The 24,561-nt window shown below is 48.2% G+C and overlaps 1 protein-coding gene across 2 annotated transcripts in view; it reads left to right on the forward strand.

Moving 5' to 3' along the window:
- Nucleotides 1–2,468: 2,468 nt before the first annotated feature.
- Nucleotides 2,469–24,561, forward strand: part of TNPO1 (transportin 1) — a 208,201-nt gene continuing 186,108 nt past the window's right edge. Inside the window, exon 1 of one of the 2 annotated variants that reach the window (XM_006124293.4) lies at nt 2,469–2,616. In XM_006124293.4, coding sequence (XP_006124355.1) covers nt 2,608–2,616 — 9 coding nt within the window. In that variant the 5' untranslated portion in view covers nt 2,469–2,607. Of the gene's footprint in view, nt 2,617–2,685; nt 2,705–24,561 lie in introns of those variants that run through there. The other variant, XM_025185277.2, reaches the window with a different exon arrangement.

Below are 24,561 nucleotides of genomic sequence, written 5' to 3' on the forward strand. Positions count from 1 at the left end.
ACACTCGCTACTGGTTTATCCAGCTATGTAGACTCTCTTCTCAAACCCTACGCAACCAACACCCCCAGCTATCTCCGAGATACTACTGACTTCCTAAAGAAACTACAAAACATTGATAACCTCCCCAATAACACCATCCCTGCCACCTTGGATGTAGAAGCTCTATACACCAACATCCCACATGAAGACGGATTACAAGCAATTAGAAACACTATCCCAGAGGACACCACTGCCAATCTGATACCAGACCTATGTAACTTTGTTCTCACCCACAATTATTTCCAGTTTGAGAACAACTAATACCTCCAGATCAGCGGCACAGCCATGGGTACACACATGGCCCCACAGTATGCTAATATCATTATGGCTGACCTAGAACAACGTTTCCTCAACTCCCGTCCTCTTTTACCCCTTCTCTACAGGGGTAAGACTTAAACCTTCTCTACAGGTTTAAGACTGAAATACGCTTTCAGTCTTAACTCTTGGACACATGGCCAAGAAACACTGGAGACATTTCACAGAGATTTTAACAACCTACAACCCACCATCAATCTCAGCCTGGACCATTCTACACAAGAGATCCATTTCCTGGACACGACAGTACAAATTAGCAATGGAAAATTAGACACCACTCTCTACAGAAAACCCATTGACTCATACAGTTACTTACATGCCTCCAGTTCCCATCCAGAACACACAATACGATCCATCATCTACAGCCAAGCCCTTCGATACAACCGCATCTGCTCTAATCCCACTGACAGAGACCAGAAACTTCAGGATCTCTACCAAGCATTTATAAACCTCATCTACCCACCCGGAGAAATAAAAAAGCAAATTGAAAGAGCCAGACGAATACCTAGAACCCAACTACTTCAAGACAGACCAAAGAAAACCAACAATAGAACACCACTTGTCATCACCTACAGCCCCCAATTTAAACCTGTCCAACACATTATCAATAAACTACAGCCTATACTGGAACAGGATACTAAACTCCAAGAGGCTCTGGGAGACAGACCCATAGTCTCCTATAGACAATCACCTAACCTCAAGATGATTCTTACCAACAACCACAGGACATACCACACTAACATCAACCCTGGTACCTTCCCTTGCAACAAACCCCGTTGCCAGCTTTGTCCACATAGTCACTCTGCTGATACCATTATTGGACCCAACCAAGTTATAAGATCAAGAACACATATTCCTGCGCATCCAGAAATATAATTTATGCAATCATGTGCCAAAAGTGTCCGTCCGCTATGTACATTGGACAAACGTCTCAGACACTTCGCCCAAGGATCAATGCCCACAAAACAGATATCAGACAGGATCACAAAGAAAAAACAGTTTCTTGCCATTTCAACCAGAAAGGACATTGTCTCAACAACTTGATTACCTGCATCCTTCTTCAAAGACCTTTTAAGACTTCACTTCAAAGAGAATCCTCTGAACTGTCATTCATGCTTAAATTCGACACTTTACATGCAAATTTGAATAAAGACGCTAATTATCTTACCTATTACAAAGATAGCTTCCCCAATTATCACCTCTAATATCATTAGCTCACAGACATTTACCTCCCCCCCTTCCCTTTCCCCTCCATACCCCTTCTGTTCTGAAATTTGATTTGTCCTTTTTATATGTGTTAATTTTTTAATATTGTATCCTTTGGTATATATGGTTGTGACAATTTTCTTCCACTATTTGATCTGAGGAAGTGGATCTGGCCCACGAAAGCTCATCACCTAATAAACCATCTTGTTAGTCTTTAAAGTGCTACATAGTCCTGTTTTTTGTTTCAGCTGCACCAGACTAACACAGCTACATTTCTACCACTATTCCACATGAAGCTGGGTCCTTAAGAAACAGACCATGTTATATTGCAAGACTCATAATAAAATCTCAAGAGGTGGAACCAATCCAGGAATGTGGGAACCTCTTAGAATGGTGTTTGGAAGAAAGGGAAGCTTTGTAAAAGAGGACTGTTTGCATGTGGGACTCAAGGGGCCTGGGCTGATATTGACTGGGAGATAGTGGACTTGGTGTATGGAGATGCTCAGTGAGGGGGGTACTTAGCAGGGAGGGAGGAGACTGGGAGTGGGCTGTGTTTGTGACTGTGTAGGGCCTGGCAGGCAGGGGAGTGTGTGCTTGTGACTGTGCTGTGGGTGGGAGACAAAGGAGCAGGCTGTGTGTGTTTATGACTGCAGGGCCTGGGAGCCAGGACTCGGTGTGTGCGCCGGGCCTGGGAGCCTATGGAGTGCCTACTGGTGTCTCTGAGGGAAGGAGGCAGAGGCTAGAGTTAGGGAATGGGGCTGGGGCGGGGCAGCCATTTCACTTTCATCTCCATCACACACCCAGGCCACATGGCGCCGCGGGAGCCGCCGTTGCCAGGGTTACAGGCCTGTAGAGCCCCAGCGTGCCGGGCCCCGCCCCCCAATCCCGCCCCCGGACCAATGGGACGGGCGGTGGCGGCGAATCCTGGTTCCCTTTGTTCAGCCATATCAGGGGTTGGAGCCGCGTTGTCTTGCCGGGCGCCGAGACGCAGCGGCAGAGGACGGGCCGCTCCCGTCCCTCGCCACTCGCCTGCCGCCGGGCTCTGGGATGGTGTGGGTAGGTGTCTGAGCGCCGGGGGCGGGCGGGGCGAGGGGCGGCGGCAGTGCAGACACGCCCGCGATCCTGCCTCCTCGAGGCATCAGGGGTGAGTAGCTCTAGTGTCCGCAAGGCTGGGGCGGGGAGCCCCTACTCTGGGCTCAGGCACCGCGCTGGTTAACGGCACTGACGCGGTGTCTTTGCTCCAGGAGGCTGGGGGCCCTACAGGGCTGGGGCTGTGAGCTAAGAGCCTGCCATCGCGATGCTGCAGCCCAGGTTGATGTCATGCCCAGGCTACAAATGTAACCTGCAGAGTCAAGAAACGAAAGTTTCCTTTGTAGCGTAGACTTTGCCGTATTTTCTTTTGCCTTGCTCCCTTCATGGTGCCTGTCAGTGTCTCCCCTGCTATCTACATTTGGTTGTGTGGATATTTTGTTTTCCATGGGAGAAAAGCTAAAGGGGCAAGTATTAGGGATGTAGCTATATTAGTCTGTATCTGCAAAAACAATTAGGAGTCCTGTGGCACCTTAAAGACTGACGTTTATTAAGGTATAAGCTTTCGTGGGCACAAACATCTGACAAAGTGGGTCTTTGTCCACGAAAGCTTATGCTCCAATAAATCTGTTAGTCTATAAGGTGCCACAGGACTTCTTGTTGTTTATACAGATTCAGAGTAACAAGGCTACCCCTCTGACACTTGTTTCAAAAGTGCCATAAGACTTAGTTGTTTTTTAACGGGCAGAAAAATCCATCACTGATTTAGGTATGTATTCAGCAGGCTTTGCTCATAGAACTTGTAAATCCTTTGCACTAATGGAATAGTGGAAATACAGAGGACTGGAAGGCTTTTTGGTTTGGTACTAAGTGGCTTGCTCCATTTGTAATCACTACTGCTTCTTGCTCTGAAGGTATTAATATCTCGAATTCACAATCTTTAGTTTCAGGAGTGGAATTGGGAAATTGCACACACAATGCTGTATATTTTTGTACATGAATAGACTATATTATCTAACCGTGCAGGTTGCAGTTTAAGGAATTTTCATTGCACATTCTTCCTTATAACTTTGCCTATTTAATTTTTTATCTAGTGCTTATCTTCATTGTGTTTGAGCACTTTACCAATATTACTCTGTGCTCAAGGATACACAAGCAGCCTGTGGCAGAACAGAATTAAACCCAAAGCCCTTGTCCACTCTTTTAACCACAGTTTAAAAAATTGGCAAAACATGTTCTATTGATGAAAACTCTTTCTGCATACCATATTAGAAATTGACAGCTATTTTTGAGTTATGCTTGGGAGCATGGTGGTGATGGGGAGTCATATGTTTTTACAATAAGAGCAAACTCCTTTTTGTAATTATGTGTTGTTTATAAAATGGCTGGAAAGTGGACATCTTTTCCCCCAAATTAATCAGTAGACCAAACTCAAAAATATTTAAACACAAAGAGTAATTATTGGCATTATGAGCATGTGAAATTGATTAGAAATCAGTTATTTTCATCTTTTAGTTTAGAAGTTGTGGCTAGCATGAATATTGATTTAAGAATCAAATTCAACCATCACATATATGCAGAGTTCTTAACTTCCAACTCTAGTCTTGAACCTGGACTGCAGCTGGATTGTATTTGACATAGCCTGAGGGAAAGTGACTTTATGGTATCTTGGCTTGAGGGGAGTGAGCTGAATGTGTTTATTTTCCTGCTTCTCAGTTGGGAGGCCCCATCTATGAGGGTTTTTTTCCCCCTGCAACTCAATTGGTGGCCAAGTGAGTGAGATGGCTTCTTTTTTCTTCTCATTTGTGTGTGGCACCCGACTGATATTTTGGTGTCCCCCTACCCAAAAAGGTTCTCCACCCCTTTAATGTAGTCAGTTGCTGTGTCTCTTTGTGGAGGGAGCTGTCCAGCAGCCCTGAATAACTTGAGTACCATGTAATTTGGGGATGCTTCCACCTTTCCTATATCTCTGTCTTCCCAATCATGCCCCTGGTGTACCCTAATGCCAGGGCTACAAGGAGAGGTAACATAAACTACATTATACCGTTTCTGCACCACTGAGGAATCCTTCCAGAGCTAGTGTACAGCAACTGCAGTGGAGGCCAAAATCCAGGCCACTCTGTCTGCATTGAGCTTTTACTCTAAAATCCCCCATAGGTGCAACTGCACTAATGTAGTCTTGATGCTGAGGAGCTACACAACAGAAAGGTAAAAATGTTAGCAGCTGATGTGCACTAACTTTATCATCAGTATAGCTTTTCCAGTGGTAGCGCAACAGTGAGAGATTGAGAATATAGCTATTTAATTAAAGCTTGGTGTAGACAAGGCCCAGGAGCCCAATTCATGCATCTGAAAGAAACATTTTGCTATAACTCTGTCTTGTCACTCTGCCCCCAGATAGTGATTATGTATTAAATTAATCCACTCTTGCAGATTGTCTGGGCAGGTAAAAATTAAAATACATCTAAAAACAGTATAATACTTCGCCCACTGATTACTCGTCTCACTGTGGAAAATTTTGAGTATTGTGCATGAAATATTTTATTGACTCATTTATCCTCACAGACAAGTAGAAAATGGCATATTTTAATGAGGCAGAGAAGTAAATTACTACAGAACACTATCAGCATTTTTTTCCTAAACCAGACTCAGTGTCAGTGTTGCCTATAATTTAATGTATTGTTGAAATAAATTTATAACCTACTATAGATTGGATGTTTCTGAAGCTGAGAGACTGAGGCTACGTCTAGACTGCATCCCTCTGTCAACACAGGGATGCAAATCAAGCACGCCCAAATTGCTAATGAAGCGGGGATGTAAATATCCCATGCTTCATTAGCATAAACATGGCTGCTGCTTTTTTTCAAAACAGCTTTTTAAAAATAAAATGGCAGTCTAGATGCGGATCTGTTGAAAAATAAGCCCTTTTTCGAAAGATCCCTTATCCTTCATAAAATGAGGTTTACAGGATCTTTCGAAAAAGGGTTTATTTTTCAACAGAGCCACGTCTAGACTGCCTTTTTTTTTCTTTCGAAAAAGCTCCGTTTTGAAAAAAAGCGGTGGCCATGTTTATGCTAATGAAGTATGGGATATTTAAATCCTCACTTCATTAGCAATTTCGACATGCCTAATCTACATCTCTGTCAACAGAGAGGTATAGTCTAGACACCACCTGAGTCTAGATTTTGTACTTGTAAAATCTGACACATGGCATATGATTTAAAACCTTTATATAAAAGTGCATTATGTTGGAGTATATTATGGAAGCATAGGGTGCATCTGCACTGCAAGGTTTAACTCAAAATAAATTACCAAATTGAGCTATGTCAATTGCATATCTTATTTTGAAATAGCTTACAGGCAGTCCCCGACTTACGCAGATCCGACTTATGTCAGATCCGCACTTACGAACAGGGCTTTTCTCGCCCCGGAGCTCGCGGGCGGCGGGTCACCACCGGTGTCCTCCAGGGTGAGAAAAGCTTCTCCCGGTCTCCCTGGTCTGCTGGGGGGGTCCAGCAAAGCCGCTGGACCCCCCCCAGCAGACCAGGGACACCCGAGCAAAGCCGCCCAGGCAGCGGGACCCCCGCCGCCTGGGCGGCTTTGCTCCTGTCCCCCTGCTCTGCTGGGGGAGTCCAAAGCCGCTGGACCCCCCCAGCAGACCAGAGACACCCGAGCAAAGCCGCCTTCAAAGTAGGAATAAGAGATCCTCCAGAAAAGGGCTTTATTCAGGAGGATCGCGCCAGTCTAGACACTTTTTTCCGGCTTTTCCCCAAGCCGGAAAAAAAGCGGCGGCCATGTTTATTTAAATCCCGCGGGGGATATTTAAATCCCCCGCGATTTCCCTATTCTAAAGTTGGAAATTAACATGCCTCTTCCGGAGAAGGGGCCAATGTAGACGTAGCCGTTGTGTGAATGCAGTGATGGAAGAAGGTTTTCTTTCTCTGTAGGATGACTACCTCATCTAGTGATGGTAGTTAGGTCAACAGAAACATTATTCTTCTTCGAGTGGTCCCCGTGGGTGCTCCACTCCACTCCAGGTGTCGGGTCCCGTCCCGGCGCCGCTGGTCGGAAGTTTTCCATAGCCGTAGTTGGGCCGGACCGCGCATGCGCGAGCGGAGCGCGCGGCGTTCGCGCCTTTGCAACGGTCCGGCCCCCCCCCTTGTCAGTTCCTCTCAGCCGCCCGTGGTCGCTGGCGGAACGCCGTTTCTCTCCTCACAGGACCGTCTAAAAAAAAAAAAAAAAAAAAAAAAAAGAAGAAAAGAAAGACAAGAAAAAGAAAACAGACGAAGATAAAGAATAGTAGTTAATTAAAAAAAAAAAAAAAAACAAAACAAAACAAAACAAGAAGAGGACGAGAGAGGGAGATTATGCCTGGCTCACCAGGTTTTAAGCGGTGCATACACTGCAAGGAGGCTATGCCTGCCTCTGACGGGCATGAAGCCTGTGTTAGATGCCTGGGAGAGTCGCATGTCCCGCAAAAATGCGCTCATTGCGCAAAGCTGACTCCCAGAGCGCGGAGAGAAAGAGATATGCGCTTAAAGCTCCTCCTCTGTGATAAAGCGCTACAGCCTTCTGAGCAACATCTATCAGGAGCGCCCGGAGGGCACGGTAACAGAGCGAAGTCTCCACCGGCAACGGGAACGCAAAAGAAAAGGGCTTCCCCTGCCCGCTCCCTCCCGCCCCCCTCATTGTCCCGTGTGTCTCAGGGACATAAACAGGGAGCCTCCGGGGCCGCGAGACAGCCGGAGAGATCAAAAAAGCCGCAGGCGGCAACATCAAGCCGCACGTCATCGGCACCGGCTATACGTCCCGCTGAGAGCGCAACTGACACGCAGCGCTCGGCACCGCTCCAAGGGCTGGAGCCGCGGCAGTCTGCCCAGCCGCGAGTCAGAACGGCACCGCAAATGCCTGCACTGAGTCAGGGTAAGCCGGCACCGGGTCCGGCACCGGATGCAACCCTGCCACACGGCACCGCGGAGCTCAGTGAGCATAATAAACAGAGCGCCCCCCTCCGTGCCGACTCGGCACCGGCCGATCAGCTTGCAGCTGCAACGGCACCGCAAGAACAGCTGCCTGGGGTGCCGGCTAGGGCAGTAACACAGCAGGACGAAGCAGTCCTGCTTAGTCCTCCCCCTGCCCATTCTTCTTTATCAGTGCAAAGGGGAGAGACTCCTTCTGTCTCTGCAGTCCCCACTAAGGCTGCTAAGAAATCTGTCACGAGGCATTCAATTTCACCCTCACTCGAGCCTTCAATCTCTCCCTCTCATTCACCAAGCATTACTCATCGCACATCTTCTCATCACCAAACAAGGTCCCCGCGATGCAGATCAAGGTCTCGTTATTCTGATCGTCACGGGCGATGTCATCGTTACTATAGGGAATCATCATATAGATCTCGTTCACCAAGTTATTCCCCCCCAAGATCCTATCATAGGAGGTATGCCAGTAGATACTCCTCCCGAAGGTCTTCGCCTGATCATCCTGATCATAGGGGCCATCAAGCATCCGAATATGAAAGGCATCACTATCGTCCTGACCATTGTTGTTGTCATACCCCTCATGAATCGCGACAATTATCACCAATTAAGGACTGGAAGGGGGCGTCATCTCGACAGCACACCCACTCACCTTCAGTCCAGCTATCTGAGCCTGAGGAAGGGCAGATATCGGATGGGGACGATCAGCTGCACAATATGTCACAAAAAGATATGTCGTCATCCTACCCTGACGACGCACTGTTTGAGGGGGACCCATCTCCCCCAGACGACACAAAGGACTTTCAAGATCTGTTTAGGAGAGTGGCCCAATCTCAGGAGGTTCAGATATTGGACACTCCAACGAAACAATTCAAGCTCTGGAGGAACCTAAACCCTAAACAACAATCTAAGGTCGCCTTGCCTATGGACGAGGCTATCCTCCAATCAGCTGCGGAAATCTGGCGTACCCCGGCTTCGACTCTACCAACGTCAAAACCGACAGAAAAGCGATATTTTATAGCGTCTAAAGATTCAGAATTTCTTTTCACTCACCCGCAACCAAACTCGCTGGTGGTCGACGCAGCTCTCCAAAGGGCTAAGAACCCGCAGCTGAAAAATGCGGGCATTGATAAGGAGGCGAAGAAACTGGATGCCTTTGGCCGTAAGGTTTACACGTCAGCCACGTTGCTCCTTCGCATAGCGAATTACACAGCTCTCCTAGCCAATCATAGCTTTGATAGTATAACAAAGCTTACTGAGCTGTCTCAGAGATCATCAGAGACAGACAGGGAGCTACTACGGTCTATTCTGAAGGAGGGCTATGCGTGTTCAAAGGCCAATCTTCAGATAGCTATGGATATAGCTGATACAGCTGCTCGGGGAGTAGCAACAGCGGTATCAATGAGGCGATCTTCTTGGCTCGCCACGGCCGCGGTACCTAAGGAGCTGCACTCCAAGGTAGAAGACCTCCCGTTCGATAAGATAAAATTGTTTGCGGAGAAAACAGATGAGATCCTTCATACTGGGAAGGACTCAAGAACAACGCTTCGCACGCTCGGCATGTACGCACCACCATTCCGTCGCCGGCGTTATTTCCCATACCAGAGACGGTATGACTATCAGTCGAGGAGACAGCAGAATCGCCCCTTCGACCAAGCGCGATCGAGACAGCGCCCCCAGCGGAGGCGTCCACCACCACCTAGAGTGACAGGCACGGCTGCCTCAAAGCAGCAAGTTTGACTCCCTGGTCGAGGGCAAGCGCACACTACCAATCAACCTGGACAAACCCATGTTCCACCACCGCTTACGACCTTACTACCACCAATGGGTCGAGATAACAACGGACAAATGGGTGCTGGAAGTCATAAACAACGGCTTCACCATTCCTTTCACCTCCATCCCCCCCACCACCCCACCCTCCCCGTACCTGTTCAGGGATCCATCTCAAGAAAATCTCTTGCAACAGGAAGTTCATCGTCTCCTGGATATCGGAGCAATAGAGAGGGTCCCCGATCAGTTCAAGGGAAGAGGGTTTTATTCCAGATACTTTCTAACGGAAAAGAAAACGGGGGGTTGGAGGCCCATTCTCGATTTAAGAGGTTTGAATCGTTATCTTCGCAGACAGCGTTTCAAAATGGTGACCCTGAATTCCATAATACCGTCCCTCGATTTAAACGATTGGTTCGCTGCCCTCGATTTACAAGATGCGTATTTTCACATCACAATACATCCTGCGCACAGACGTTTTCTACGATTCATGATAGGCCACGATCACTTTCAATATCGCGTTCTACCGTTCGGGCTGGCGTCAGCGCCCAGAGCGTTTTCAAAGACCCTGGCCGTCGTAGCAGCTTATCTGCGTCGGTTACAGGTGATAATATATCCGTACCTGGACGACTGTTTAATAAAAGGCGCCACGCAGCGAGAAGCGTCACAAATGGTGGCGATGGTCGAACAAACTTTCGAATCACTCGGCCTCCTTCTCAACAAGCAGAAATCGACACTTATTCCAACTCAGTTTATAAGGTTTATAGGGATAAACCTAGACTCACGCATGGCAAGAGCTTACTTACCGCAAGAAAGATTTCAGGCAATCAAGGATCTTGTCACTATACTCACTGGCAACATGACCATATCGGTACACAATTGCCTTCGTCTCCTCGGGCACATGGCAGCGGCCACAGCAGTAGTTCCTCATGCACGCCTCCACTTGAGGAGCCTTCAGCATTGGCTATCCACGGTTTACGTCCCCGTGAGGCACGACATTCAGAAGCTAGTGTGGTTACCTCCACATGTTCAGAGATCGCTGCAGTGGTGGACAGAAGCGAGAAACCTTCTCACGGGAGTTCCATTCCATCGACAGCAACCAACAGTGCAGATAACATCGGATGCCTCGCTCATAGGCTGGGGAGCCCATATGGACAACGAGCGAATACAGGGCAAATGGTCGCTCAACGAGAGACGTCTGCATATAAATCTGTTGGAACTTCGAGCAATCTTCTACGCATGCAAACACTTTCTTCCCCAGATCAGAGGGCTTACAGTAAGGATACTGACAGACAACGTAGCGGCGATGTATTATGTCAACAGACAAGGGGGAGCACGATCACGTTCCCTATGCGCCGAAGCAGTGCGGTGCTGGAATTGGTGCATACAGAACAACGTAAGCATAACAGCATCGTACTTACCTGGCACCGCCAATGTGATTGCAGACTCCCTCAGCAGACAGTTTCCCACGGATCACGAGTGGGAAGTAAGGACAGACATTCTATCTGCCATATTCCAGAGATGGGGTACTCCACTGGTAGACCTATTTGCAACATACGACAACAAGAAATGTCACCTATATTGCTCGAGAGCGGGGCTCGGCAAGAGCTCTCTCGGCGATGCGTTTCTGATCAGGTGGAAGAAAGCACTTCTGTATGCGTTTCCTCCCACGCCGCTTATCGCCAGAACACTGGAGAAAATCAGGTTAGAGGCAGCAACGGTCATTTTCCTAGCTCCAGCATGGCCCAGACAAGCCTGGTTTCCATTCTTACACAGGATGTCAATTCAACCACCTTATCTTCTTCCTCTCCATCAGGATCTCCTCACTCAGGAAGGGGGGACACTGTTACACCCCAGGCTGCAGTCGCTGCATCTGACGGCGTGGCTTCTTACTGGTTGAAAGGAGATGAAAATCTATGCTCCGAAGAGGTCAAGACAGTACTTCTTCATAGTAGAAAACAGTCTACACGGAATACCTACCTGGCAAAGTGGCGGAGATTTTCTGACTGGTGCATTCAGAACGATATACACCCCCTATCGTCTCCTCTACAGAACGTTTTGGACTACATCCTTGATTTACGAGAGTCAGGTCTTACGCTTTCGTCTTTAAGAGTGCACTTGGCAGCCATCAGTGCTTTTCATCAACCAGTAGGGGGTTCTGCGCTCTTCTCTCACGCAATTACAAAAAGGTTCTTGAAGGGACTTCAAAACTTATATCCGCCACGAAGCGCGCCCTCTCCTTCCTGGAATCTCGATTTAGTGCTGGATACCATTATGCACCCACCTTTCGAACCCTTGGCATCGGTTTCGCTACATATTTTAACGATGAAAACAATCTTCCTGCTTGCAATTACATCGGCGAGACGGGTAGGGGAATTGGGGGCGCTGATGGCAAGCCCCCCCTTCACTGTTTTTTCCAAGGACACAGTAACGCTCCGATTACATCCGGACTTTATCCCCAAAGTTTGTTCTTCTTTCCATATCAATGAACCTATCGTTCTTCCGACCTTTTATCCCAAACCTCATTCCTCCAGTAGAGACGCTCTGTTCCACACACTTGACGTCCGACGTGCACTGTCGTTCTACATAGACAGAACGCGCCAGTGGAGACGAACCGACAGGTTGTTGGTATCTTTGGCACCTAGATCGAAAGGCAAGGCACTTTCCACTCAACGCATTGCAAAATTAATCACACTCTGTATTATGGAATGTCATTCAATTAGAAACAAACCTCTTCCTTCATTACCTCGGGCTCACTCCACGAGAGCTGTAGCGACTTCCACTGCATTTGCAAGGGGAGTTCCCCTGGCGGATATTTGTCGTGCGGCTACTTGGGCTTCTAGTATAACTTTCGCACGGCATTATGCCATAACGAAGCGGTGGGCTTCAGACGCTGCAGTAGCCTCTGCGGTACTGTCCACGGTAGAAAATAATTGACCCGGAGCGCGTTCTGGGTTACTGCTTTGTACTCACCTGGAGTGGAGCACCCACGGGGACCACTCGAAGAAGAAGAAGAAGTTACTCACCCTGTGTAGTAACGATGGTTCTTCGAGATGTGTCCCCGTGGGTGCTCCACGCCCCACCCTCCTCCCCGCTCCGGGTCTCTCTGCTTTGTCTTTCAGGGACCGAGCGGTGAGAGGAACTGACAAGGGGGGGGGCCGGACCGTTGCAAAGGCGCGAACGCCGCGCGCTCCGCTCGCGCATGCGCGGTCCGGCCCAACTACGGCTATGGAAAACTTCCGACCAGCGGCGCCGGGACGGGACCCGACACCTGGAGTGGAGTGGAGCACCCACGGGGACACATCTCGAAGAACCATCGTTACTACACAGGGTGAGTAACTTCTTCTTCTCTCCATCTACTGTAGTTTCTACACTGCAGAGTTAGGTTGGATTTTTTTCATGCTTCTGAGCACCAAAGATGTATTGAACAGGTCTTATTTAGGTGTAAGAGTGGCTTATATCCATTTAGCTTAAGTCAAATCCTTACTCACTAAAGCAGGGGTGGGCAAGAGGCTGCCAGTAGGCTGAATCTGGCCCGCCAAGCCACCGGATCTGGCCAGTGATTGCCTCGCTGGGACCCTTAAGCACAGCGGCAACCACTTTAAATGTAGTTGCTCTATTCTGGGAGTGAGGAGGGAGGCTATATACTCTGTCCAGCCCCTCAGCAAAATCTCTCAGCTCCCATTAGCCAGTTTCCAACCAAGAGCAGCTGAGAGATTTTGCTGACGGCAGGGGCAGCCAATGAAGCCTCCTCCGTCTCTCCCCCTCCCCTTTACCCTACCTGGAACAGAGCCACATGGAGCAACTTATGACTGTAGCCTTCAAGTTCCTGCAGGGTTGCTTACTGGAAGCTATCTAGGTAAGCGCCTCCCAGCCAGAGCCTGCCTCTGGCACCCCCACCCTCTCTCTCTCTTCCCAACTACCTCCCCTAGGCCACCACCCAAATCCTCTGTATGCCTTTCCCCCAGGTCACAACCCCCTCCCAGAACCTGAACCCTCTCCTACATCTTTTCCCCAGGCCAAAATCCTCTCTGGCACCCATACTCCCTCCTTGACCCTGCACCCCATTTCCCTGCTCTAAGACATCACCCCAACCCCCTTCACCCAGGTCACAACTCCCTCCCAGATCCTACACCCTTTCCTAGAGCTCCTCTCCCAGGCCAGAATCTCTCCTGCACCCATACTCCCTCCTGGACTCTGCACCAGATCACAACCCGCTCCTTCACCAAAACTCCCTCTCAGATGCCACACCCCCTCTTACACCCTATTCTCCTACCCCACACTCCCTTCTGCACCCAACCTCTGTCCCAGATTCCACACCTCAGTAGAAATGTGGCACTTGACCATTAGCCAAAATCTTGGAGTGGCCCCCCCATTAAAAATTATTGCCCACCCCTGCACTAAAGCTAAATGAGTATAAACTCTTAAACTGAAATGACTGTCTACACAGGTCTTTGCACCCATTTAACCAAGTTGATTTTTAAATAGATTTAAGTTAAACCAATGCAACTTGCTGGTGTAGACAAGCTGTAAAGTGCATGAGAGGAAACCAGGAGTGACTCCAGTGAATTTCACTGGGTTACAGAATAGGTATGTGAACGTGTAGCTGTTTACACGATTAACTGCTGTAGCTCTTCATTGAAAGAGCTTGGGAATTGGCGGGTAGACACATTGGCTTAGTCCCAGCTCATGCTGGGTCTGGCAGTTAGTCCCACTGTGGCTCTGCATTTAAAGTCTTTGGAAGCTGGTGGGCAGGCATGCTGACCCAGTCCCAGCTCATGCCAGGTCCTGGCAGCTACCCCTGCTTCAGCTCTGCATTTATAGTCTTTTGGGAGCCAGCCAGCATGCCTGCTCACTGACTTTACGGAGTGTTAAAGTTGATTTTGGTACTCCTGCTCATCAAGAGGAGCAGTGGTAAATTTGACCTTGCAGAGTAGGGATGTAAAAATGCCTGAAAAATAGTAAACATGTAAGCAATTAAATTTAAATTGGTTACATGGTTAAACAAGCTTCATAGACTGCCAGCCCCATGAGCTCTTGGTGCTGCCAGCCTCAGGGACTTCCGGGCTTGCAGGCTGTCATACCCACCGGCTTCACTGGATCCTGGCCTTGTGAGCTCCTGGTGCTGCTGGCCTCATGGGCTGCTGGCCACACTAGCCTTGTGGGCTGCTAGCGCTGTGAGCTCCCAGCTTTGTGGGCTGCCAGCCTTGCTGGCCCCACCCAGAGCTTAACTATTACCTGGAACCGATAAGCAGGGCATGACAATTAAGGCAATCTACTCACCTGTAGCAAGTAGATTTTAGCTCTGCGCATGGTCAGCGTGCGGTTCTGCACAGCTGGCGAGCAGGGCTCACTGCCGCTTGGTGAGCCCTGCCGATAAGCATTAACTTATCGGTTACCAGGTTAACCAGTTAAACTCTTAACACCTCTATTGCATAGTCGACTTTAGGGTAGTACAATTGCAGTGCTATGAAAGTTGACATTCTTGGACTCCACGAGATGTTCCACAGTGCCCTAAAGTGACTGCTCTAGCCAGCGCTTTCAACTCTGCTGCTCTCCAGGTGCTCAGGAAAAGACTCAGGAAAATCTGAATTCCATTTTCCGTTTAACCAGCATGGTGAGTAGAGCAGACAGCACACCTGACCACAAATGCCCAGGTTCACAAACTAGCTACAGAATGAAGTGTGCAGGAAATCCTGGACCTGAATGCTGTGTGGGGATTTGTTCAGTCAAAACTACGAAACAGCAGAAGAAGCACTGATATCTATGACAAGATCGCACTGGGCATGGTGGAAAAAGGATATGCCAGGGATACTCAGCAATGCTATGGGAAAATAAAGGAACTCAGGCAAGGATACCAGAAGACAATGGATGCAAATGGACAATCTGGGTCAGCACCGCAAACATGCCACTTCTATGGACAGGTATATAGGATTCTAGGGAAAGACCCAGCCAATGTCCCAGTCCTGTCTGTGGATTGCTTCCAAGAGATTCTTCAGGCAGCTTCAGACAACAGTGGGAAGGACTTTGTGGATGAAGAAATGGAGGAGGAGGAGGAGGAGAACGGTCATCAGGTGAGCGGAGCATCCAATCTCACCAACAGCCAGGACCTTTTTATAACTTTGGAGACAATTCCCTCCTCCCACGACGTGTCGCTGCTGGCCTCTGATCGTGGGGAGGGCACTACTGGTGAGTTCACATTTTTAATCATGCTACAAGTGGGTTAAGGAAATTGGGTGTGATCTGTGGTGGCCACTCTTCCTATATAGAGGGAACTCCCAGAACAGTTTGTTAATGTGTCTGGATTCAGAGCGGGAATCATCCCTGCACATGTCCATAAAGTTCATAGAAGAATTGTTTCACTCTTTTCTCAAGGTTTCTGGAGAGGTCTGTCTTATTCTGTCCCCCATGGTAGGACACCTTTCCACACCAAGCCAGCAGTAAGTGATCTGGCATCATTGCAGCTCACAGTCCAGGTTTCTGGCCACATTCAGTCAATATCCATTATCGTTCTGTGTGATTTGGAGAAGACTGATATTGCACCTGACAACCTGGATGAAGCAGGCGAAGCTATTAACTGATACCACTGAGGCAGTACACCTCCATTTGCTCATCCCCAACAAAGCATGATTTGCTGACTGCGTGAGCCCCTGCCCAGCCACTGCACTTGAACCCCCGCCACACCCACTGGCAGACTCCTGTGGGAAGGAAAGTTGCATTCTCCCAGTAAATGGTGGGTACTGAACACACAGCCATCATGTGATCCGCTGCCCTGCTGCCACATCTGGCCCCTCTCTCCACAGCAGGGTCCTGTGGGAAGGAAAAGTTGCACTCTCCTTGCAAATGGGGGGGGGCGAACGCATGGTGACCACATGAGCCCCTGCTGTATCTGGCACTTCTCCCCTGGTACAGTACCTCAGAACCGTGGCCTCCCTTTGTAAACAAAGATGATTGCCTGGCTGTGGTAGCTGCCATTTGCAGCCACCCTGCTGTACATACTTTCAAAGTGGAAGCAAAAGAGCGAACCCCAATCTGGTCCTTATCATACCTGCCACTATATTAAATCCAGCTGCTGCTCCCTTAAGATGAGCATGATATACCTGCTGCCTATTGAGTGCTTAAAAACATAACTTAGGCATTATACATAACACATGCCTATTGTGTCGGACAGATATTCTTTCATCATAAGAGATTAGCTTCTGTGCTCTACAATGTACATTATCTAAAGTCTGCTCTTCACTTTTTCTGTGTTCTTCCATGTATCTACTCTAAAAGTCTGCCCTTCATGTCTTTAGTTACAGTGCGTGCAACAGTGATTCTGTTGTTCACTCCTCCAGCTGTTCAGCTATCACAGATCAGATGGTGGAAAAAAATGTATTTAGGATGACATATTCAATGAGAAAATGGAATCTGCCTGCATGGACAGGGCGCAATTAAGTGTGTAGAAGAGAATGATGCTGCAGGAGATGCAAATGGAGCATGAGGAGAGGCGAATGTGCAGTAATGTGAAGCCAAGACTCAGGAGGAGATCTTGAGCTTTTGGGGCAGCAAACAGAGTTGCTAACATTCCTGGAGAGGCACAAGAGATGCATATGGAGCACAGAGCCCTCCTTCACACAGTGCTGACCAGCCTGCCCACCTCACTAATTTCCATAGTCTCCCCTCACAGGCAACCTAGAATGAGGGCGGGGGCGGAGGAGAGTCAAGGGCGGGCTTCCATTCAACTCTTAGTGGTGTCTCCTGGAACAGAAGGCTGCTGTTCTCACACCTGATTCCAAAATCTGATGGAGTGGGTTTTACCCACAAAAGCTTATGCTCAAATAAATCTATTAGTCTTTAAGGTGCCTCAGGAGTCCACATTGTTTTGCAGATACAGGCTAACACGGCTACCCCTCGGAGACTAATTCCCACACCTGTGATGCCCTTGTGGTTTTATGTACTCTTTGGCAAGGTGGTCAGGTGCCAAAATAGGGATATGCATTCCATCTATCACCCCACTGCAGTTAGCATACCCCTTCACTATGTCCTGCACATTTCCTATAGTTACTAGCCTTCATAGTAGACAGGTTTGATTGCCTTCGCTTCTTGGCTCACAGCAGCCACCACTGTAGATTTACTCACTCCAAATCGATTCCCAAGTGACTGGTAGTTGTCTGGTGTTGCAAGCTTCCATAGGGCTATTGCCACTTGCTTCTCCACTGTCAGAGTGGGTCTCATTCTGGTTTTGCTCCACTTCAGGGCAGGAGAAAGCATTTTGCAAAGTTCCATGAAAGTGGCTTTACACACATAGACCACTGGTGGTCACCCCACAGTTGTGTAACTATGCAGTCTCACCAGTCTGTGCTTGTTTCACAGCACCAAAACTGGTGTTCCATTTTGTCAAATTGAATTGACTAGCTACCAGCATCTTCCAATTGCTCCACTCAAGACTTATACATGTCTGTGTTCATGCCCTCCTCACATTCTTCCTTGCTACTGTGGCTCCTGGCTAGGCTCTGGACCAAGGGTGGGCAGTAATTTTTGAAGGCGGGCCACTTCACAAATTTCTGAAGTGCTTACAAGCTGCCTGGAAGGGGTGGGGCCTCAGGTGGAAGGGCTATTCCATTGTAACATGGTTATCCTTCCTTCCAGGCACTGCATGAGAGACAGGTTACAGAAAGGGTAAGTAACAGCAGCAGAACCATTTGTGTACAAGGGAGTGAAGACTTCAGGAAGATGCATTTCCTGCTTGTGGTGGGGAGGGGTCAAGTTGGAGAGGAGCATGCATTCATTGGGTCAGGGGCATGACTGGGTAGACATGCCTAAGCAGGGCTGGTGGACCCAGCTCTTTCTCTCTCTCTCTGTGTGTGTGTGTGTGTGTGTGTGTGTGTGTGTGTGTGTGTGTGTGTGTGTGAGAGAGCGCAGTTGGTTCAATATGCAGATTGTAGAATGTGATATGTCTTAATGTCTAAATGACTACTGTCTACTAACTCCTACTAACAACACGTCTTTTTCTGTTTAAAAAACCCCCTAGGAAATTCAATGGAAAAAAGCTACGTTATCAGAAAGTCAGAGTTGCTGGGTAATATGTTGTCCCCTTGCAGAATGCTGAGTTGAGGAAAACTAGGAACTATACAGCTAAGGTAGCCCTGGCATCCTTAACTCTTCCCTGTCTCATCAATGTCCCAGCTAACCATTAACACACATACCTTTATCCCACAGTTGCTGAAATGTACAGGCTCTTCACATCCTTTTATGACCTATTCACTCTCATGTATCTGATTCTATATAATATTATCAAAGGACAAAAATGGAGGGGGGAGAAAACATGTTGCACACCATCTTCCTTCTGCCAGCAGTGCCTGAATATCTGTAGAGCACATATTCATACTGGCTATTAGCACTATAAGATTTGGAAGTGTTCGTATCCTGGCATACACTCTCATGCTTTGCCAACTACCCAGAAAAAATACCAAATGTACAGGTTAAGAACCATTTTACAGTCTTTTATAGATCCCTTGTCCTGAAGGTATGTCTACATTTGAGTTGGGAGGTGTGATTCCCAGCTTGTGTAGATGGATCTGTTTAGCTTGACTTGAACTAGCATGATAAAAATAGCTACACAGAGTAGCATGGGCAGCAGCTCAAGCTAGGGATGTTAAATTTAGTTTAATCAACTAATTGACTAGTTGATGGAATTTCTATTGACTAGTTGATTAGTTGATAAGCTGGGGAGCCACAGCGGGGTTAGATCCCAGCCCCTGCTGCAGCCCAGCCAATAGGCTCTTAATACATTGAAAAGGCTGGTGCGCAGCGTGGGGGATCCGGCATGAGCCGGGAATCAGCTGTCTTGCTCATGCTGGACCCCCCTCTTCCCCCCCCCCCCCCCCCCGCTGCACTTCTGCTTTTATAATATATGAAGAAACAGCAGGCTCTTAATACATTTAAAAAGCAGAGGCACAACATCCTGGGCCTGGCATGAGCCGGGAATCAGCTGATTCCTGGCTTGCACCTGGTCCCCGCTATCCCGCTGCCTCCCTTGTCCCCCGAAGAGACGGTGCTTGGGGTAACCAGCTTTTAGGCCAGCTCCCCCCAGCACCAGCTCCTGCTTCCGACTAGTCAAGGGACTTGTCGACTGTGTGATCAGCTTATGCTTATCGGATAGTTGACTAGTCAACTAGTTGCTTACATCCCTATCTCAGGCTAGCTATCCAATTACATATACAAGGATTCCAGGCAAGTTTGTACTCAGGTAGCATGCTTGAGCTGCTGCCCATGCTACCCTGGCTGAGCTGCTAGTTTTAGTGTGTTAGTGGTACTAGCTCTGCTCAAGCTATGTCTACATGAGCTGGTAATCACACCTCCCAGCTCAAATGTAGATATACCATTACTCACAGGATACCATCTCAACCTATATTTTCACTTAACTATTATTAAAGCATTAGAATCTTCTTTTACTCTTCCTCACTGCTGACAGTATGCTTCATAATAAAAGACCTATCTCTTGACAAAACTTAAACAGTTTTTTATAGAAATGTTGTGTACTGCATCCTGTAGGGATACATGCACTGCTTCTCTTTCCTCACCCAGGAGAGGATGCAAAACATAGATCCTCATATCACAATCACAGCTTTATCTCACATGTTAAGTAACCCATAGATCTTGGAAACACATTGCTGCTATGCAGAGCTAACTACTGCCTCCACCATTCAATTCAGCTCTGCCTCATTCTAACAACAACTAGCCCATTAGCCCGTCATAAGACGGGATTTTCAGGTCTCTCCTTCATGTCGGTCTTCTCTCCTGAGCCTCCAGTCTCTCGCTCCATGTGTGTTTTTCTCTCTCTCTCCTCCTCCTCCTGCCTCCCCTTCCCTCCCTCTCTGTATATTTCTTTCTCTTCTCCTCCCCCTCCTGCCTCTCCCTCGGGGACCGCGGAGTCCAAACGGTCACTTGCACCACTTGCTCCCATGCGGTGGCCTGGCTGAGCGTGTACGTCAGCGCCCCAGCCCCCTTCGCCTCCCACCGTGGTACTCGGCTGACTTCTGCATCACTCAGCCAGGTCACTGCGGGGGAGCAAACAGAGCAAGTGGCCGTTTGGGCTCCCCCGCGGCAGCCCAGCTGAGTGGCACAGAAATCAGCTGAACGCCACGGCGGGAGGAGAAGGGGGGTGGGTCGGGGCAGTGACGTACAGGACCAGGCCCCGCCCCCTGGCCAAATATGTCACCACCCAGCCTCCTTTCCCCTTCCCCATGCTGTGCTGCATGGGGACTGTGGCGCCCAAATGGCTACTTGCGCCGCTTGCTCCCCCACGGCAGCCTGGCTGAGCGGTGCAGAAGTCAGCTGAGCACCACAGCGGGAGGAGAAGGATTTGACTCAGGCAACAGCACCGCCCAGAGGAAACAGCCAGGGAGGCAACAGCACCGCCCAGAGGGAACAGCCAGGGAGACAACAGCACCGCCCAGAGGGAACAGCCAGCAGAGTCACAGACATTGGGTTACTATATATATATATATATATATATATATATATATATATATCAGTGGTCCCCAACACGGCGCCATGGTGCCCGGGAGGGCATTTGTGTGCGCCTGCCAAGTGCTCGGGGCTAGCCGGCCCCGGGCACGCAGCGATTTGGCTGCCCGTGCCTCCGGTGTGCAGCGCATGGGGAGCACCGGTCCTGGGTGCACAGCAAATTGGCCGCACAGCAATAGGGGGTGCCGGCTCTGGGCGCGCGGCTCCAGAGGGTGCTGGCCCCAGGCTTGCGGCGAATGGGCGGCCCCGCCCGTGGCCACACAGCACATGGGGTTGCTGGCCCCAGGCACGTGGCTCATGGAGGTGTGGTTTATGCGCGGCCCCGTCCCCGGGCGCACGAGTGTCCCTGCCCTCTGGCGCCCAGCCGGCGAACGGCCCCGCCCCCTGACGCCCGGCAGCTCCAAATGGTTGGGGACCACTGATCTATATGGATAGTCTACCAGGAGCATAGACAAACAAATGCTTAAACTGCTCCCACATTTGTAATTATAACTGGGGAATCATTGCTAACAGAGCCCCACAGGGCTTATTTAACATTTTTATCAATACCTGGAAGAGAACATATTTCAGCTTGTTACTGATAACTAGCCAATTAGCCCACCATAAGATGGAATTTTCAGATCTCTCCTCCAAGTCGGTCTTCTCTCCTGAACCTCTAGTCTCTCGCTCCATCTCATAGACTTTAAGGTCAGAAGGGACCATTATGATCATCTAGTCTGACCCCCTGCACAGTGCAGGCCACAGAATCTCACCCACCCCTCCTAGAATAATCCTCTCACCTATATCTCAGATATTGAAGCCTTCAAATACTTTGAAGACCCCAAGATGCAGAGAATCCTCCAGCTGTGATCTGTACCCCATGCTACAGAGAAAGGCAAAAAACCTCCAGGGCCTCTGCCAATCTACCCTGGAGGAAAATTCCTTCCTGATTCCAAATATGGCGATCAGCTAAACCCTGAGCATGTGGGCAAGACTCACCAGCCAGACACCCAGAAAGTTCTCTATAGTAACTCCTATCATCCCTCCGTTGACCTATTTACCACTGATAATGAATGGTCAATTAGTTACCAAGATCATGTTATCTCATCAAACCATCCCCTTCATAAACCCATCTAATCTTGAAACCAGATAGATCTTTTGCCCCCACTACTTCCCTTGGAAGGCCATTCCAGAACCTCACTCCTCTAGTGGTTAGAAACCTTTGTCTAATCTCAAGTCTAAACTTCCTACTAGCCAACTTATATCCATTTGTTCTTGTGTCCACATTGGTATTAAGCTTAAATAATTCCTCTCCCTCCCTGGTATTTATCCCTCTAATATATTTAAAGAGTGCAATCATGTCCCCCCTCAGCCTTCTTTTGGTTAAAGTAAACAAGCCAAGCTCCTTGAGTCTCCTTTCATAAGACAGGTTTTCCATTCCTCGGATCATCCCAGTGGCCCTTCTTTATACCTGTTCCAGTTTGAATTCATCCTTCTTAAACATGGGAGACCAGAACTGCACACAGGATTCCAAATGGGGTCTCACCAATGCCTTGTATAATGGCACTAACACCTCCTTATCCCTACTGGAAATACCTCACCTAATACATCCCAAGACCGTATTAGCCTTTTTCACAGCCATGTCACAATGGCGGCTCATAGTCATTCTATAGTCAACCAGGACTCCAAGGTCTTTCTCCCCCGTTACTTCCAACTGATGTGTCCCCAGCTTATAAATAAAATTCTTGTTATTAATCCCTAAATGCATAACCTTACATTTTTCACTATTAAATTTCATCCTATTGCTATCACTCCAATTTACAAGATCATCCAGATCTTCCTGTATGATATCCCGATCCTTTTCTGAATTGGCAATAGCTCCCAACTTTGTGTCATCCGCAAATTTTATCAGGACACTTCCACTTTTGGTGCCAAGGTCAGCGATAAAAAGATTAAATAAAATTGGCCCCAAAACTGATCCCTGAGGAACTCCGCTAGTAACCTTCCTCCAACCTGACAGTTCACCTTTCAATATGACCCGCTGTAGTCTCCCCTTTAACCAGTTGCTTATCCACCTCTCAACTTTCATATTAATCCCTATCTTTTCCAATTTAACCAATAATTCCCCAGGTGGTACTGTATCAAATGCCTTACTAAAGTCGAGGTAGATTAGATCCACTGCATTTCCTTTATCTAAAAAATTTGTTACTTTCTCAAAAAAGGAGATCAGGTTGGTTTGGCACGATCTATCTTTTGTAAAACCATGTTGTAATTTGTCCCAATTGCCATTAGCCTCAATGTCTCTAACTACTTTCTCCTTCAAATTTTTTTCCAGAATCTTACATACTACAGATGACAAACTAACAGGCCTATAGTTACCCGGGTCGCTTTTTTTCCCTTTCTTAAAAATAGGAACTATATTAGCAATTCTCCAGTCAAATGGTACAACCCCTGAGTTTAGAGATTTATTAAAAATTTTTGCTAATGGACTTGCAAGTTCATGTGCCAGTTCCTTTAATATTCTTGGATGAAGATTATCTGGGCCCCCGATTTACTCCCATTAAGCTGTTCAAGTTTGGCTTTTACCTCGAATATGGCAATATCTACCTCCATATCTTTAGTCCCATTTGTTATGTTACCATTATCCCTAAGCTCTTCATTAGCCTCATTAAAGACTGAAGCAAAGTATTTATTTAAATATTGGGCCATTCCTAGATTATCCTTAACCTCTACTCCATCCTTAGTAATTAGTGGTCCTACTTCTTTTTTTGTTTGTTTTTTTCCTATTTATATGGCTATAAAACCTTTTACTATTGGTTTTAATTCCCTTTGCAAGGTCCAACTCTACCTGACTTTTAGCCTCTCTCACGTTGTCCCTACATGCTCTAACCTCAATAATGTAGCTTTCTTTACTGATCCCTCCCATTTTCCACTCCTTATATGCTTTCTGCTTTTTCTTAATCACCTCTCTGAGATGCTTGGTCTAACACACCTGCCTATAATTTTTTTCCCTTTTCTTGGAATACAGGCTTCTGACAGTTTCTGCAACTTTAACTTAAAATAATTCCAAGCCTCCTCCACTTCAAGATCCATAATTTCTTTAGTCCGATCAACTTCCCTAACTAATTTCCTTCATTTATTAAAGTTAGCCCTTTTGAAATATCTCTCTCTCTCTCTCTCTCTTAGTTCTCTTCCACCTTCTGCCTCTCTCTCCGTCTCTCTCTTTCTCTTCTCCCCTTCCTGCCTCTTGCTCTCTCCTCTGTCTCCATTGGGGATGCACACTCATCCAGGTCCCGCCCCATGGCCATGTATGTCACCAACCCGCCCCCCTTCGCCTCCTGCTGTGGCTCTTGGCTGACTTCTGCGCCGCTCAGCCGGGCCGCTGCGTGGGAGCAAGCAGCGCAAACGGCCTCTCTCTCTCTCCAACTGCCTCACCCTCTCTCTCTCTCTCTCTCAGCTCTCGTCTGCCTCCTGCCTCTCTCTCCCCTTCTCTCTTTCTCTTCTCCCCCTGTGTTTCTCTTCTCCTCCTGCTGTGTCTCTCTTACTCTCTCTCTCTCTCGCTGTCCTCCACTTCCTCCGTTCTCCTCTCTGTCTCTTTTGCATCCGCTCTACTTTCCTCCTTTTGAATCCGGCGCCCTTTCCTGATGTCAGAGATGCACGCTCGTCAAGGCCCCGCCCCCTGGCTGTTCCCTCTGGGCAGCGCTGTTGGCTCCTGCCGTGGCGCTTGGCTGACGTCTGC

Source organism: Pelodiscus sinensis, chromosome 6, assembly GCF_049634645.1.
Source record: "Pelodiscus sinensis isolate JC-2024 chromosome 6, ASM4963464v1, whole genome shotgun sequence".
Classification (NCBI taxonomy): domain Eukaryota; kingdom Metazoa; phylum Chordata; order Testudines; family Trionychidae; genus Pelodiscus; species Pelodiscus sinensis.